Here is a 12,327-nt window from a genome sequence, read left to right as displayed (position 1 = left end):
AAAATAATTTTTAAAGGGGTTTCCCAGCAAAATACTTCTGAAAGACCTCGATTTCAACGGATTACTTTAACTGTTACCTTTCAAAAATATTATAACTAAAAACCGTTAACTTGAGGACTCTCTGGACGAACAACAAACTCGTTGAAAGGGCCCTCCCAGGAGTATTTTCCCGTGAGGAAGGTTTTTGTATCATTTCTAGCTCTTATCTTCAATAATATTCGATTGTTACAGTAGTACAATCATAAAATAACTGCTCGCGGCTTCAATTCATAATCCTAGTCAAAACTGCGCCAAAATTTCTACATCTATATTCGCTAGTTGTACGAAGAAAATGAGTTCAACCATTCTAATTATCTTATTTTCCGAGTACATAGAGTGCACGAAAGAAAAAACTCGAAAAACTCTGGTTTGTCAATTTTCCGTGTCGACCGCTTTTAGAACTGATCCGCCAAATCAGCGGCGACTTTTGGGCTGCGCTTGAAATTTTTTTGCTCTCTTGAGCGCGCATTTCACATTGGATTTTTACGCTTTTGCGTAATTCTCTCTCTCACGATATGTCAGATTGTTGTGATGCGAAATTTCAAATGGGATTTTGAATTCGAAAGTCACCAGCGCTAGAAGCTCAGAAAGAGACATCCAGCACGTTTGATCCGATTTTAGCGTGAAAATTTTTTGACGGACCCGCCCAAAATTTCGATGGTTTTAGATAGGATACCGTGGCTCAATTATTGAAGAAAAATCAATTATAAATCGACGTTTTTTTCGTATTTTGGATTCAAATCAGTTCAGAAAAAAACTACATTTCGGCGTATTTTCGTATTTTTCGTTCGCGTTTCCAAAATATTTTTCGTTTTTTAGCGAAAGGAGCTTTTTATTGATCTATTTTAGATCACAATAGTTTCGTGTGTCTCTGCATTACCGGTTGGTTAGGGGGATCGTAATATTGACCATTTTTTTGATAATTCCTTTTTCTAGGTGTGGATGGATCAAGCCGAGTTGATACCCTTCTGACGGAATTAGCTGTCAGGAAACTGTTTTAAACGTATATCGCTGAGAATTTCTAAACAAAGCCGGAAGTCGATTGTCGAACTTTTTTCATTTTTCATTATATAATTCCGTATTTACCCTTAGTTTAAGATTATTGATTAAAAATATAATTTTAATGATATTTTTATTCAATCAAAAAGATTTTTTTTTCAAATTATCAAAAAATATTTAAATTTTTTATTAAAACATATATTTTTTAATTTTATTCCAATTTTCACTAAAAAATGGCGCAAAAAAATTTATCGTTATTTTTATTCAAGTAAAAATAATGGGATTATTGATGAAAAATTGCTGTAAAAAGCCAAATATAAAATATATTTCTGGGAAAAATAATTATGCGAGATATAGCCGCAAATCTGATCTTCAAGATTTTCAAAAATAACAAACAAAAAGCCCCCTTTTTTCTCTGGCATTTTTACTTACAAATAAGTTTTGCACAGTTGTCTTCTTTTAATAATTAAATCTCTTGGAATCTTTCTCGATTGCTTAGAAATGAAAAATTGAAATTTTGTGTATTTTGGATTTGAATTTAGCTTGGGTATACTCGCATCATCAAAGAGAATCCGGCGGTGGAGAGGATGCGCGCGAGAGACAGCGAGGACTCGTGAAGGCTCAGGATAGCTCGCGAGCGCCGCGGCTTGTGCATGCACGCGCGCGCGTTTGCGCTAGATCTAGATGGCGACAGAGGGAGCTTTTGATTTCGAGAAGAATCGGCGGTGATTTTGAAGGAATGAGTCATCAAATATTAACTCAATTAAGAAAATGCAAATCAATCCTTTTTCCTCATTTCTGAACGAAAATCCGAAAGCAAGAACATTTTTCGGATCAAAATTGAACCGGAAAACATACTCAAATTTTTCTCGTCGAACTGACCTTGGGATACCCTTACTCATCATATTTCAAATCTCGAAGTTTCTTTTCTCAATGAATATGGGTATCCCAAAGTTAATATCCATAGAAAAATGAGTGCTTCTAAGAATAAGCAGAGTTCATTTCTACCCTCTTTCTTTCCCAAAGCTCATCCATTAGAAAAAAAAAAGTTGGCTTGAGTCAATGAAACTGAATCAGGGACGTTCCTCGTCCAACTCGGTTGTGCAGTATCTTTCTAATCCCTGCTCGCACCTTTCCCGTATCAGTTTCTCCCTCGCTTGGTTAGCGCACTTGTATGATCGCCGTCGCTAGAACCACTTGGCTCTTCTTCCCTTTTTCGCGATGACGTAAAATTATTAAAAAGTTTTCCGGATGCTCCTCAAAAGGAAGATCTTGCAAATCAATCAGTTCTTCTTTTGGAGATTCGCCGTCTTTTACAAGGCGAAATTCTGAAGTGACGACGAAAATATGGCCGCGTGGAATTCTATTTGTCCGGAATATGGTTCAATTAGCGTTACGAAAGCTTCTAAAAGTCCTCCTCGATCGGATGGCTGGCGATTATTCCGCATAAGCAGACTTCTTAGGCTCGATTACATCACACCCGCACGCTTACCGGACGAAGCTACTCACCGCTTGCCAAAACTAACGCCAAGAAGAAAGAGCTGACTACTCAAGAAGATCACGTTGGATTGTCAATGGTTGGGTAATTTCTTCTGAGACGCCCTTGAAATTGTCAAATATTTTGTCTTCTCACGCGTGTTTAAGTATAAAAAGCGGCAATCCGTCAATTTTCTGTCTGAATCATCCCATCCTTCATCGTCTTTATTCTTTCATTTTTAATTCACCGAAGAGAAATGCCTCGCCATCTTTTGAAAATCGGCGAAAAATTCTTCCATAGTAAGGGTAAACATGGAAAATGTTGTATTTGCAAGTGGTATAAAATCAACCCTTTATATCTTTTTGACAATTTTTAAGCGGTCAAGAGAGAAGCGTAGCTTTCAAAAATCAAGTTTATTGCGAATCGTGCTCTATGCACATAAAAGACCCAATGCCAAAACTACGTTTTAAAAATACTGATGCAAAATTCAAATGTCCTATTCAAAAATGCAAGGCGGTCAATTCATTCAAAAATTTTTGGCTTGGAAAATGCTGCAAAGAAGCAGCAAAATGGACTCCGGACTCAGGTAAGCTTTCATTTGGACAGGTATTCTTAACGAAATTAAGATTGCTACGATGTTTTCAAATATGTACAAATGATCTACGATCAGGCTCTTTGTGCATATAGAATGGCTGAAAAGAGATTTAATTCTGCTCCGAATGGTAAAAGAAATGCCGCTTCGAAAAATTTAAAAAAGTGGTTTGAATCGAAATGTTTTCTTGAGCAGCGCCTTGTTTACCTGTTTGAAAAATCATTCGACCGATCTATAATGAATATTCAGTTAGGTGGCGTTTTCTTAACGCTTACCAAATATAAAAAAAAATCTTCAGAGCGTTCTGCAGAATCTAAGACTGATGACTGGAATCCGGACAATATGTGTCAAATTTGCTACCATGATTACAACGAAGAAAAACACCGAAGATCTGCACTTCCTTGTGGTCATCAATATTGCTTTGAGTGTCTCTCAAAGATGAAAGAATTGAAATGTCCTTCTTGTAGAAAAATATTTTTCACAAATCAAATAAACAAGCTATTTTGATGAACGAAATTGTCATTTCTTTGTTCTTCATGTTAGACAAAATCGTTTTTAATCGAGTTACGAAGGAAAAAGCGCAAGCGGAGTTGTTGAATAAGTTCCATTTTTGATATGGATCAGAGCAGAATATCAGTAGCCACTTTAGATGGCTTCAGAAGTGTTCCCAGAAGAAGCATTCTTTCCAATAAATTAAGTCATTTCAACAGGTAGTATCTTTCAAGGGCAATTAATAATTATCTCGAAATGTTAAGTCGACCGGAAGATATTCAAAAATATGAAACAGGCGGAAATAAACTTCACTTGGCAATGTTTATTATTTCTTTATCAATTTTAATAGGCCTAGGTATCAGCGTCAGCTTTTGTTGAAAGAGAAAGATGAATTTCTAGCGCTGAAAATCAACCCCTTCGCGGCAGATTTTGAAAAGTCCGATTGTCGACTAAGAATAATGTACTTTCAAGTCGTTTGCTGGTGCTCTACTGCTTGGGTTTACAGTAAGGTCATTAAAAGAGACTGTATTGACAAATTGCCTCGAAGGTTTTTACAGACTGACATCTGGAAAACCAACTCGCCGGAGAAATATCCTGCGGCGATGTACGATCCGCCCTGTGGGAAGAGCCTCGGCAGGAAGATCTACTCTTGTTCGTTCGGAAACTTTCTGGTCGGAGTTTTAATAAAGCGATTTTTTAGTGGGTTTGATTTCTTTTTATTCAAATTTGCGGAAGAGCATCAACAGTAATTTTCTTGGCCTGGCGTAATCCTTCTGCTTCGAGGAGTAATTTTCTGCCAGTAACGTGTCCTGCCGCGAGTAAACCGGTAGTCACCACTGTCCCCACGCCACAGGATAGAATATCTTGACCGCCTTGAGTAAGCCCTCGGATTGGAGTCTCCGGACGCGATTTGATCAGATTCTCCGGAAGGTATCTTTTGTTGAGTTATTTTTCATTTTCCCGCGATTCAAAAAAACCATAAATAAAGGCCTGATCAAAACAAATCGGATTATTTCAGATTGAGATTATTGGTAAAATTAAACGTTAGTTGTTCGAAATGAATATTCACTTGAAATAATTTTTTTCTTTTTAATATGGAAAGGCTTTGATGATATTCCTTTTAACTTAAAAAATATATAGGATTGAACTTTATAACCTTCCTTGTTAAATCATGATCAGCCGAATAAATCGACCCTTCCGGACAGTTCAAATAGTGCTTGTGCGTTAAGGGCGTCCCAACATTAATGTAGTCCACGTGATCGAAGAAATCAATCCCCTCAGGTTTCAAAAACTCGGCCGCTTCTTCAACGATCTTTCGACCGAGTCGCTCTTTGATCGCGCTGTATTCTTCCGGTCGTTTCATTCGTTTCTTCTTTTCCGTCTCGCCCCATCGTTTTTCGTGCTCTGGCTGGAGCTCTTCGAACCAGCGCCAGTTGGCGAGGGTGATTATTACTCCCGTTGGCCCTTTTTCAGCGTTTTTTAAAGAATAACTGTAGGAAAGAAAAATCCTGGGTTCTAAACGCTTTCCTTTCGAGGGGTTGCGTTGCTTATACGTGGGGTCCTTCATACTCGGAAATGAAATGAAGAGCAGCGGGGATTTTCCCTCTTTCACCAGGGTTCAAAATTGAAAGGTTGAAATTTAATAACTTTGATTCAAGAATCTTGGTGTTTGAACCCTGGCTAGGAAGTCGGCGGTTTCTAAAGACATGAATTCATCGACTTGAGGGGATTAGATTCGATTAAATAAGCACTAACTAGCGATCTTGACTTGCATAAACATTTTCAATCATCTTCCACGCATGATAGGGGCCTAGAATTTTCCGGTTTTTCAGTCATCAAATATTGATGATAGTCTTTAATTTGTAGAAATTCACCTATTTTGGCCCTAAACCATTTTTCTAACCTATTTGAGTTATGTCAACATAAAGATATCAAAATAAATATTTAAAAATATGTTTTTCACGAGTCTTATGGTCTCTCGACTTTTACTCCTCAAAAAAAATATATTCTGCAATTGCAATTTATTATTTAATAAAAAATTTTCTTAATAAAAATAATCATAATCCCAGTCCTGTCTTGTCGAAATCATATTCCTTGGTATTGTAGCACCACCAGTTTCGCTTCGGAAGATCACCTAATAACCGTACTTCAGTAAAAAATTACGTCAGAAGGGGGATGACTCGAAATCGAAATTTTACTCTGTCAATCTTTGGATTTTTTTGTGTTTCCAACTCATCAAACAAGATTGATAAAAGTAAAACTGGCGAAATTTGTTCAGAACATTTGGGTAGTATTTGGTGCTGGGAGCGATAAGAACTGGAAAAATCTGGAGACAAGTGATAAGAAAAGAAGCGATTTTGACGACAAACGGTTTTGGGGCGTCAGATTCAGAATTAGAATGATCTGTTGCATAATTATCGGAAAATGTAGACTTGCTCCTTTCCAGCTGCCGCGTTTCACGTTTTGGCGATAAAGTGAAGCCACTTGGCAACTGGAGAAAAACGGAAGACAAGGAGAAAACAACCCTTTTGATGAGATTCGCGGAAAGTGACAAGACGCGATGTTATCCTGGAATAACTCACTCATTGTCCATTCATGCCAAAATCGGGGTCCCTAATTTAACGGGCAAATATTTCTCGGACGCCTCCATTTTAACGGGTTTACTGCTCTTCTTGAGAAATTTCAAACCCGTTAAAATGGAGGACCCCGAGAAATATTTGTCGATTAAATTAGGGACCCCTTATTTGGCAGCTTATTTCCAGGCTGACTCAAATATAGATAGCTTTCTCATCAAAAACAGAAATCTCTCAAAATTAACAATTTAGGGTATGTAATTGAGTGCAATTAATTGTAATATCATTTTCCAAACCAGGTGCTGAAGAAACGTGATTTTTATTTTGAGCGTACCTACAGCTTTGTCCATGCCAAAGAAAATGTACATGGCACCTAGTCCCGGCGTCAGGTGATCAATTTGGAGCCTCAGCTTCTCGTTTGCGATCATCATGTTGGTGAACTGAGCATATGGCTTGCTGATTTGATTTTTGAAAAAGTACAATTATTTAATTACAGCGCACGTTTTTTGCGCGCACCCAAGCCACCAGTTATTTTTCAATTTTCAAGCTTCATTTTCCTCTATTTCCAGCTAGGATTAAAAATTGAAAAATAAAGATGTGCATCATCATAAAGCCCTGCCCAAACGGAAGCGGTCGAGACGACTTTTTTGGCTTTTTAGGAGGATAACCTTTTCCTATTTCAAAATCGCCAAAAATAGAAATAAGCTAAAACTAACCCTTAAACTCATGATTCGTTTTTGGATTAAAAACTCTTTTGCGTCAAAGAATTCTGAATTCCACTCTTTTAAAATCAGCCACATGATTTTGACGTCAAAAATGACTGTATTTTGAAAATGATCCGAAAAAATTCAGAGCCAATACAGTTTTGTTGAACTTAAGTTTTATCAGATAAATTGCTTTGGCCCCTCTTTCGCATAATTTCTCACATGCTTTTTGCATTTTTCGAATGATAAAAAGTATGCGGGCTTACATGTAACATGTGTCCTCATAGGTAGAAACGTGCGCTGGTCAGTTTCCAAAGCAAAGGATTTAAGGGGAGTGTTATTAAAGTGTTTATCCTCCAGACCTGGGATGAAGAACGGTTTTCCACCGCTCTTGGCGCCTGTTGGAAGGACTGTAACTCCGGTAACATTTCCGCGCTCTTCGTTGATTTGGAGAACATTAGCGCGGACGAGAATCTTTCCGCCGCGCGCAGCAATCGGCTCAGCCAGGTCCATAGTCAGCTTTGATGAGCCGCCAATTGGGAACACGCCGCCCTTGCGGAAATGATCGATAAGAGCAAGTCCGATAAACAGCGGCGCCTTACGTGGCTGCGTACTGGAAGAAAATTAGGGCAAAAAAGGAAGAAACTGAACTTTTTAGATGACTTTTTAAAAGAGCCAATAAGATTGCTTGAAAATCATTTTTGGTCAATCAAAATTTGAGAAGTTTTTTTTAGATTTTTAAGATTTAAAATTGAAGCCGGGTTAACTGGTAGTAAAGTGAGTTTTAAAATATTTCTGTCTGTTTTTGGTTGAATTTCTGTGTTAATAAACGTCCAAGTGAGTTTCAAGAGCAGCGAGGCTTACCCGTAGTCGCCGAAGCAGTAGTTGAGGATGCACTGGAGCTTTTTATTCGAAGTGATGCTTCAATTACAATATTTTTATACACAATGGGAAGCTGTCTACTCACCTGTCCAGGTAGTCCTTCACTGTAGTAGTAAAAGCTTTGTTGTCGAAAAGACGGTTGTGCAGGCCCAAGGCAATAAGAGGCTTCAAAAACCAAAGTGGGAGGATTTTGTAGAGACCAAGGTAAAGGCCTGATTTCTTGAAAGCTTTCAAATCGGAGAAGAATTTTTCGATGTTTTCAGCTTCTTCAGGAAATTTTTCGAGAAGAGATGCTTTTGTGTTGTCATGAATCGTTTTTGATTCTCTTTTTGAAGGGGATATTAACTTTCTAGCGTCATCATAATTAAAATTACGGAAATTATAAGAGCTTCGTAACATGTCCGATCGTAGTCATCTTAAAGTTATCTCAGTGTAAAACGCTTACTTTAATTATTTATAGAAAAAATCGAAAAATAAATTTATGGTGTCCCTTTTTCCTGATAAATTTGAATCGGTCCTGCTCCCCATCTTCGCCATTGAGCACTACAGTATCGAAATTATCATCCAGCTCGCTCCACTTCAGATTTCCATCGCTCATGAAGTCAAACATTGCTCCTGTCGTGGCGGAGAGGTCTTTAGCCGAGTTTCCAAGATAATGTACGCCCGTATCAAACTCGCGGCCATCCTTCTCCCAGGTGTGGGTGCATCCGCCTAAACGATTCCGTGAAGCTTTGCTTCAAGCAATGCCTGAGTTGAAAGGTTAGGAACGAAATATGAGACGGAAATTAACCCGTGCGGCGACTCTTCCTTCCTATAAACAAAAATGCCATGCCAAAAAAGCCAAATGCGTCTGGGAAAAAGAAGATCTTGGAGCATCTAAATCTCTGGAAAACTCATGACAGCTTTGAGGAAATTAATACTGACGAAAAATTGGGAAAGGGAGTTAAATTTGTCTTTACCTGCAACATAGTGCTTTTCCAAAATGAGCACCTTCAATCCACTCCTCGCCAAAAGGTTTCCTTTAGGTGAGCTGCTAAATTAAAAGTCTTTTGTCTTTGACCACATTTCGGTTTCTCGCAGCCCGCTCCTGTCGTAAGGCCGCAACCACCGGAACCAATAATAATTACATCCCACTCTTCCTTCTCCACTTTTTCCGCTGTCAACTCATCTTCTAGTAGTTGCTTCTTGCTGAGTCCAGATTTGAGTTTTCGTCTGTTTTAGGTCAATAATTGAAGCGAAAGCGAATTCGCTTCGCTTCGCATCGCTTCGCAATAAAGCGAATTCGCACTGCGAATTTAGACCCCTGATTTTGCCATGGCCCATGGGTGTAAGTCAATTTTTCTATTTCTCGAGTCACTGTTTCGAAAAAAAAATTCAAATTTATATTTCAAACTAGATATTTATGGTTTTTCCGAAATATTCTATACAACGAGAGCGGTGGTTCTTCCACAGTCAAGTATAGTCCATACAGTATGGATGAATAACGCTTGAAGTGAAAATCAAGAGCAAGCGTTGGTGGTGTAATGGTCAGCATTGATGCCTTCCAAGCATTAGATCCGGGTTCGATTCCCGGCCATCGCAATCTTTTGACACAAATTTCGACCTTTTTTCCTGTCTAACCAAGGCGCAGGATACTTCTGGTGAGTAAAATAGTAAAACAGGTAGCCTCCAATTACAGTGACTCCAGTAGCAGTGGCCGTTTTCGGATTGTTGACGATCCAAGCCCCAACTGGTCCACCGACCTAACGAGAAGGTTGATTTTGTGTAAACGGACTCAGAGCTCTCCAAAAACGTAGAACTGTTTAGATTACGAGAGCACGAATGTACCGCCTGCAGAAAATTTTTTTTAGAACTGAAAAACAACCGCTCAACCTGTTTCGCATAAATCGCAATGGAGGACTTTCCCGCCGCCGCCACAAAATCGTAAAAACCCATTTTCGAAATCGACTGAAAATAAGCAAAAATAATTAGGCGTTTACGACTTCCATCTCTTTCAAAACAGAAAAAAAGCTACGAAATAAGTAACAAATGAGGGAGTTGGCGTCAAATATTGATTTTATGAGCGACGTCAACTTGACCTCGTTGCCGAGTTTTTTCAGAATTCATCGTTTTTTTTTTCTCTTATTCTGGATGTTCCTTCTTTCAAATTGCTTCTGCTAGAGGCGTTCTCTTTCTGGAGGACACTTTCTACTGGAAGACATGGGCTTCTTCAATACGTTTTACCATCGAGAGTAGGATTCAGGGTTAGGGTTAGTTTTAAGCTACCAACAAGGTACTAACTGTAACCGTAACCCTAACCCTATAAAGAAGTATGGCTATTGAAACCTTACTCTAACCCTAACCCTAACCAATGTACTAACTTAAAATTTCTCTTCCTTGTTTGCAGAGATCGCGCAGATTTTCAATCAGGTTGGATGTCTTACAGAATGTTTTTCATTTGAATATAAGAAAGATAAACGGCTTATTTTTTTCAAATTTTTATTTTGTTGAGAGCATGAAATGGCTTTCAAAGGGTGTTTCTTGCAGAAAGAATCTTAGTTTCTAAGGTATTTTCTGAAGTTCGTCTTCATTGTTCGTCTCAAATCGCGGTTGCCCATCTTCATCGTTGGTTTCCAGGCCCTTGTTCTTTCGAAGTTTTCGAACTGAGATCGGTATTGATTGTTGTAGTTGAAGATCTTTTCCAAAAGCTCTTCCTCGGGCGTCAGCTGCTCTGGCTCATCCCGGATGGAAATGTCGCTGCGTTCCCGATTATGGGATGTTAACGAGTTTCCAAGTCGGTTTTGGTAGTAAAGGTCGCCGAAAGAGCCGGAAAAAAGAAACACGAGACTTTTTGAAAGTTTCATTTCTGTTTTTTTTTTATTTTGCTGAGTAAAGCAAATTGTTTTTATTGGAATCTCCTCGAGTTCGTTTTTATACTTTGAAATCATTAAAAAATTAATCCGAGGGCGCAACGCTCAAATCTTGGAACTGGTGGGGTGAGGCGCACTGTAAATTTTTCATGACGTACAAAAAAGACGCCTCGATGGAAAAAGTTCCGGGGAAAGGTCCCTCATCGTTACTAGAGCCTCTAAAACGTCAATGTCTAGGAACCTAGACGTTAAAATAAGGCTGAGGAGTATATATCGTCCAATAGATAGTATCTTGACTCAAAGTTTAAGACTATCTTTATCTTACAGAAGTAAAACCAACTGTTTTTCACTGTGCTTGCGAATTAGTCGCAATAAACGAGGTTGCATTCAAAAATATTAAACGCAAAGGAATGACTTTGAACTCACTTTTAGACTCAAATCATTATCATGATTATTTGTCTTCTTTCTGACAATAATCTTAGCAAGAGATTCTCAGAAAACTCCAATGGCCTTGAACCAAAGCTACTATCCTTAATCTTATTCCTCTCCACGTACGTAAAAGTAGGCTTTGGAAAGAGTTCACTAAAGATTAAGCGTCATATGGCAGCAACCAAACTGGAACAAAGGTTTCTTAGTAAAACTCGATGAACCTGTTCAAATTTGACTTCATGGAACTTCCTCGATGAATTATAAAATAACAGCAAATCGTCGACCCAAATCGGTTAATTTCGTAGAATAATTGATCATTTGCGTGAATACAGATTCTTCCATGATTTCTGCGTTCTGTCTAAAATTTGATTCTCCTCCTCGATCAGCCCTATTACAATAAATAAGGCACGGTCGAAAGGGACTTTTCAAATTTTTTTAGCATAATAATAAGCACTTTAGCTAATGGTACATTTTTCACACGGGCAATTTGCCGACGGAGTCAGAACAATACGCCCAGATTTGCAACTCTGCGTTAATTAAGCGTATTTATAGTCTCCCGGTGCCATTTTGGTAATGCCGAGCTAGGTCAAATTCTCCCACATGAAAGTTCTTTGAAATAAAATTATCTATCATCGTGAAAATTATATTTATGGGCAATAATAATAATTATTAACCATAGTTTTTTACTTTTTTGTATGTTCGCACTTTTGAAGAGCATAAAACAGCGGAGTTTTTCGGAATAAAATCAGATCTACAAAATGAGAGAGGCTCTTTTAGTAAGTTTTCTGGTCGGTTTTGTGCAGACCGCCGCTCCGCATCAGCAATTTCTCGACTTCTGGGGCGATCTTGACGATTTTGTATCGGATCTCGTTCATCCTCGATACCGGATCGCCCCAAAGTGGAGAAAAAGGATTGCGAACAAGTATAGTCTCAGCAAAAATGTCGTGCAATTGTACAAAAATGAGGGCGATTGCGGATCTACTTTTGAATATGTCGAGATTCACGCATTTGACGAGATGAAAACTCCGGGTGAAAATATCGAGCTTCTTGGGGCGATGATTGAAAACTGGATTCAGGGAGAGTTCTTTAATTCCCCTGTTTTCCTAAATGAAAGGTGACGAAAGATCATCTTTAAAGATTAGATGGGGTTTCAAGAGCGCATTCAAAGTCATATGTCTGCGTTGAAACGAGCAAGCATGAGGAGATTTTGAAAAAATCAAGAAGACCTTTGACATGGGTTTCATATTTATGAATCGCACGTGGCTGATTTCTTGCAGTCATTATTAACAAT

General features: G+C 38.4%; 2 protein-coding genes and 1 non-coding gene across 3 annotated transcripts; 2 read left to right on the top strand and 1 right to left on the bottom strand.

Moving 5' to 3' along the window:
- Positions 1-2,774: 2,774 nt before the first annotated feature.
- Positions 2,775-3,424, top strand: LOC145711860 (uncharacterized). The gene is made up of 4 exons (XM_081789550.1): positions 2,775-2,851; positions 2,893-3,101; positions 3,142-3,355; positions 3,406-3,424. The coding sequence occupies exons 2-4, from the start codon at positions 2,948-2,950 to the stop codon at positions 3,422-3,424; spliced, it is 387 nt and encodes a 128-aa protein (XP_081645676.1). The 5' UTR covers positions 2,775-2,851; positions 2,893-2,947.
- Positions 3,425-4,319: 895 nt separating this feature from the next.
- LOC145711859 (all-trans-retinol 13,14-reductase-like) lies at positions 4,320-9,764 on the bottom strand. The gene is made up of 15 exons (XM_081789549.1): positions 9,631-9,764; positions 9,374-9,500; positions 8,848-8,974; positions 8,718-8,779; positions 8,262-8,469; positions 7,844-8,107; positions 7,741-7,797; positions 7,239-7,489; positions 6,792-6,823; positions 6,507-6,612; positions 5,673-5,733; positions 5,282-5,320; positions 5,131-5,206; positions 4,748-5,067; positions 4,320-4,533 (listed from the first exon to the last, which is right to left on the bottom strand). The coding sequence occupies exons 1-15, from the start codon at positions 9,691-9,693 to the stop codon at positions 4,320-4,322; spliced, it is 2,007 nt and encodes a 668-aa protein (XP_081645675.1). The 5' UTR covers positions 9,694-9,764.
- Positions 9,268-9,339, top strand: TRNAG-UCC (transfer RNA glycine (anticodon UCC)). The gene has a single exon. It is a non-coding gene; the product is annotated as a tRNA-Gly (tRNA).
- Positions 9,765-12,327: the final 2,563 nt, after the last annotated feature.

The sequence above is a fragment of the Oikopleura dioica genome, chromosome 1, assembly GCF_907165135.1.
Source record: "Oikopleura dioica chromosome 1, OKI2018_I68_1.0, whole genome shotgun sequence".
NCBI lineage: Eukaryota > Metazoa > Chordata > Appendicularia > Copelata > Oikopleuridae > Oikopleura > Oikopleura dioica.
Note: the sequence above shows the minus strand (reverse complement) of the source record. Positions and strands in the feature narration are given on the sequence as shown.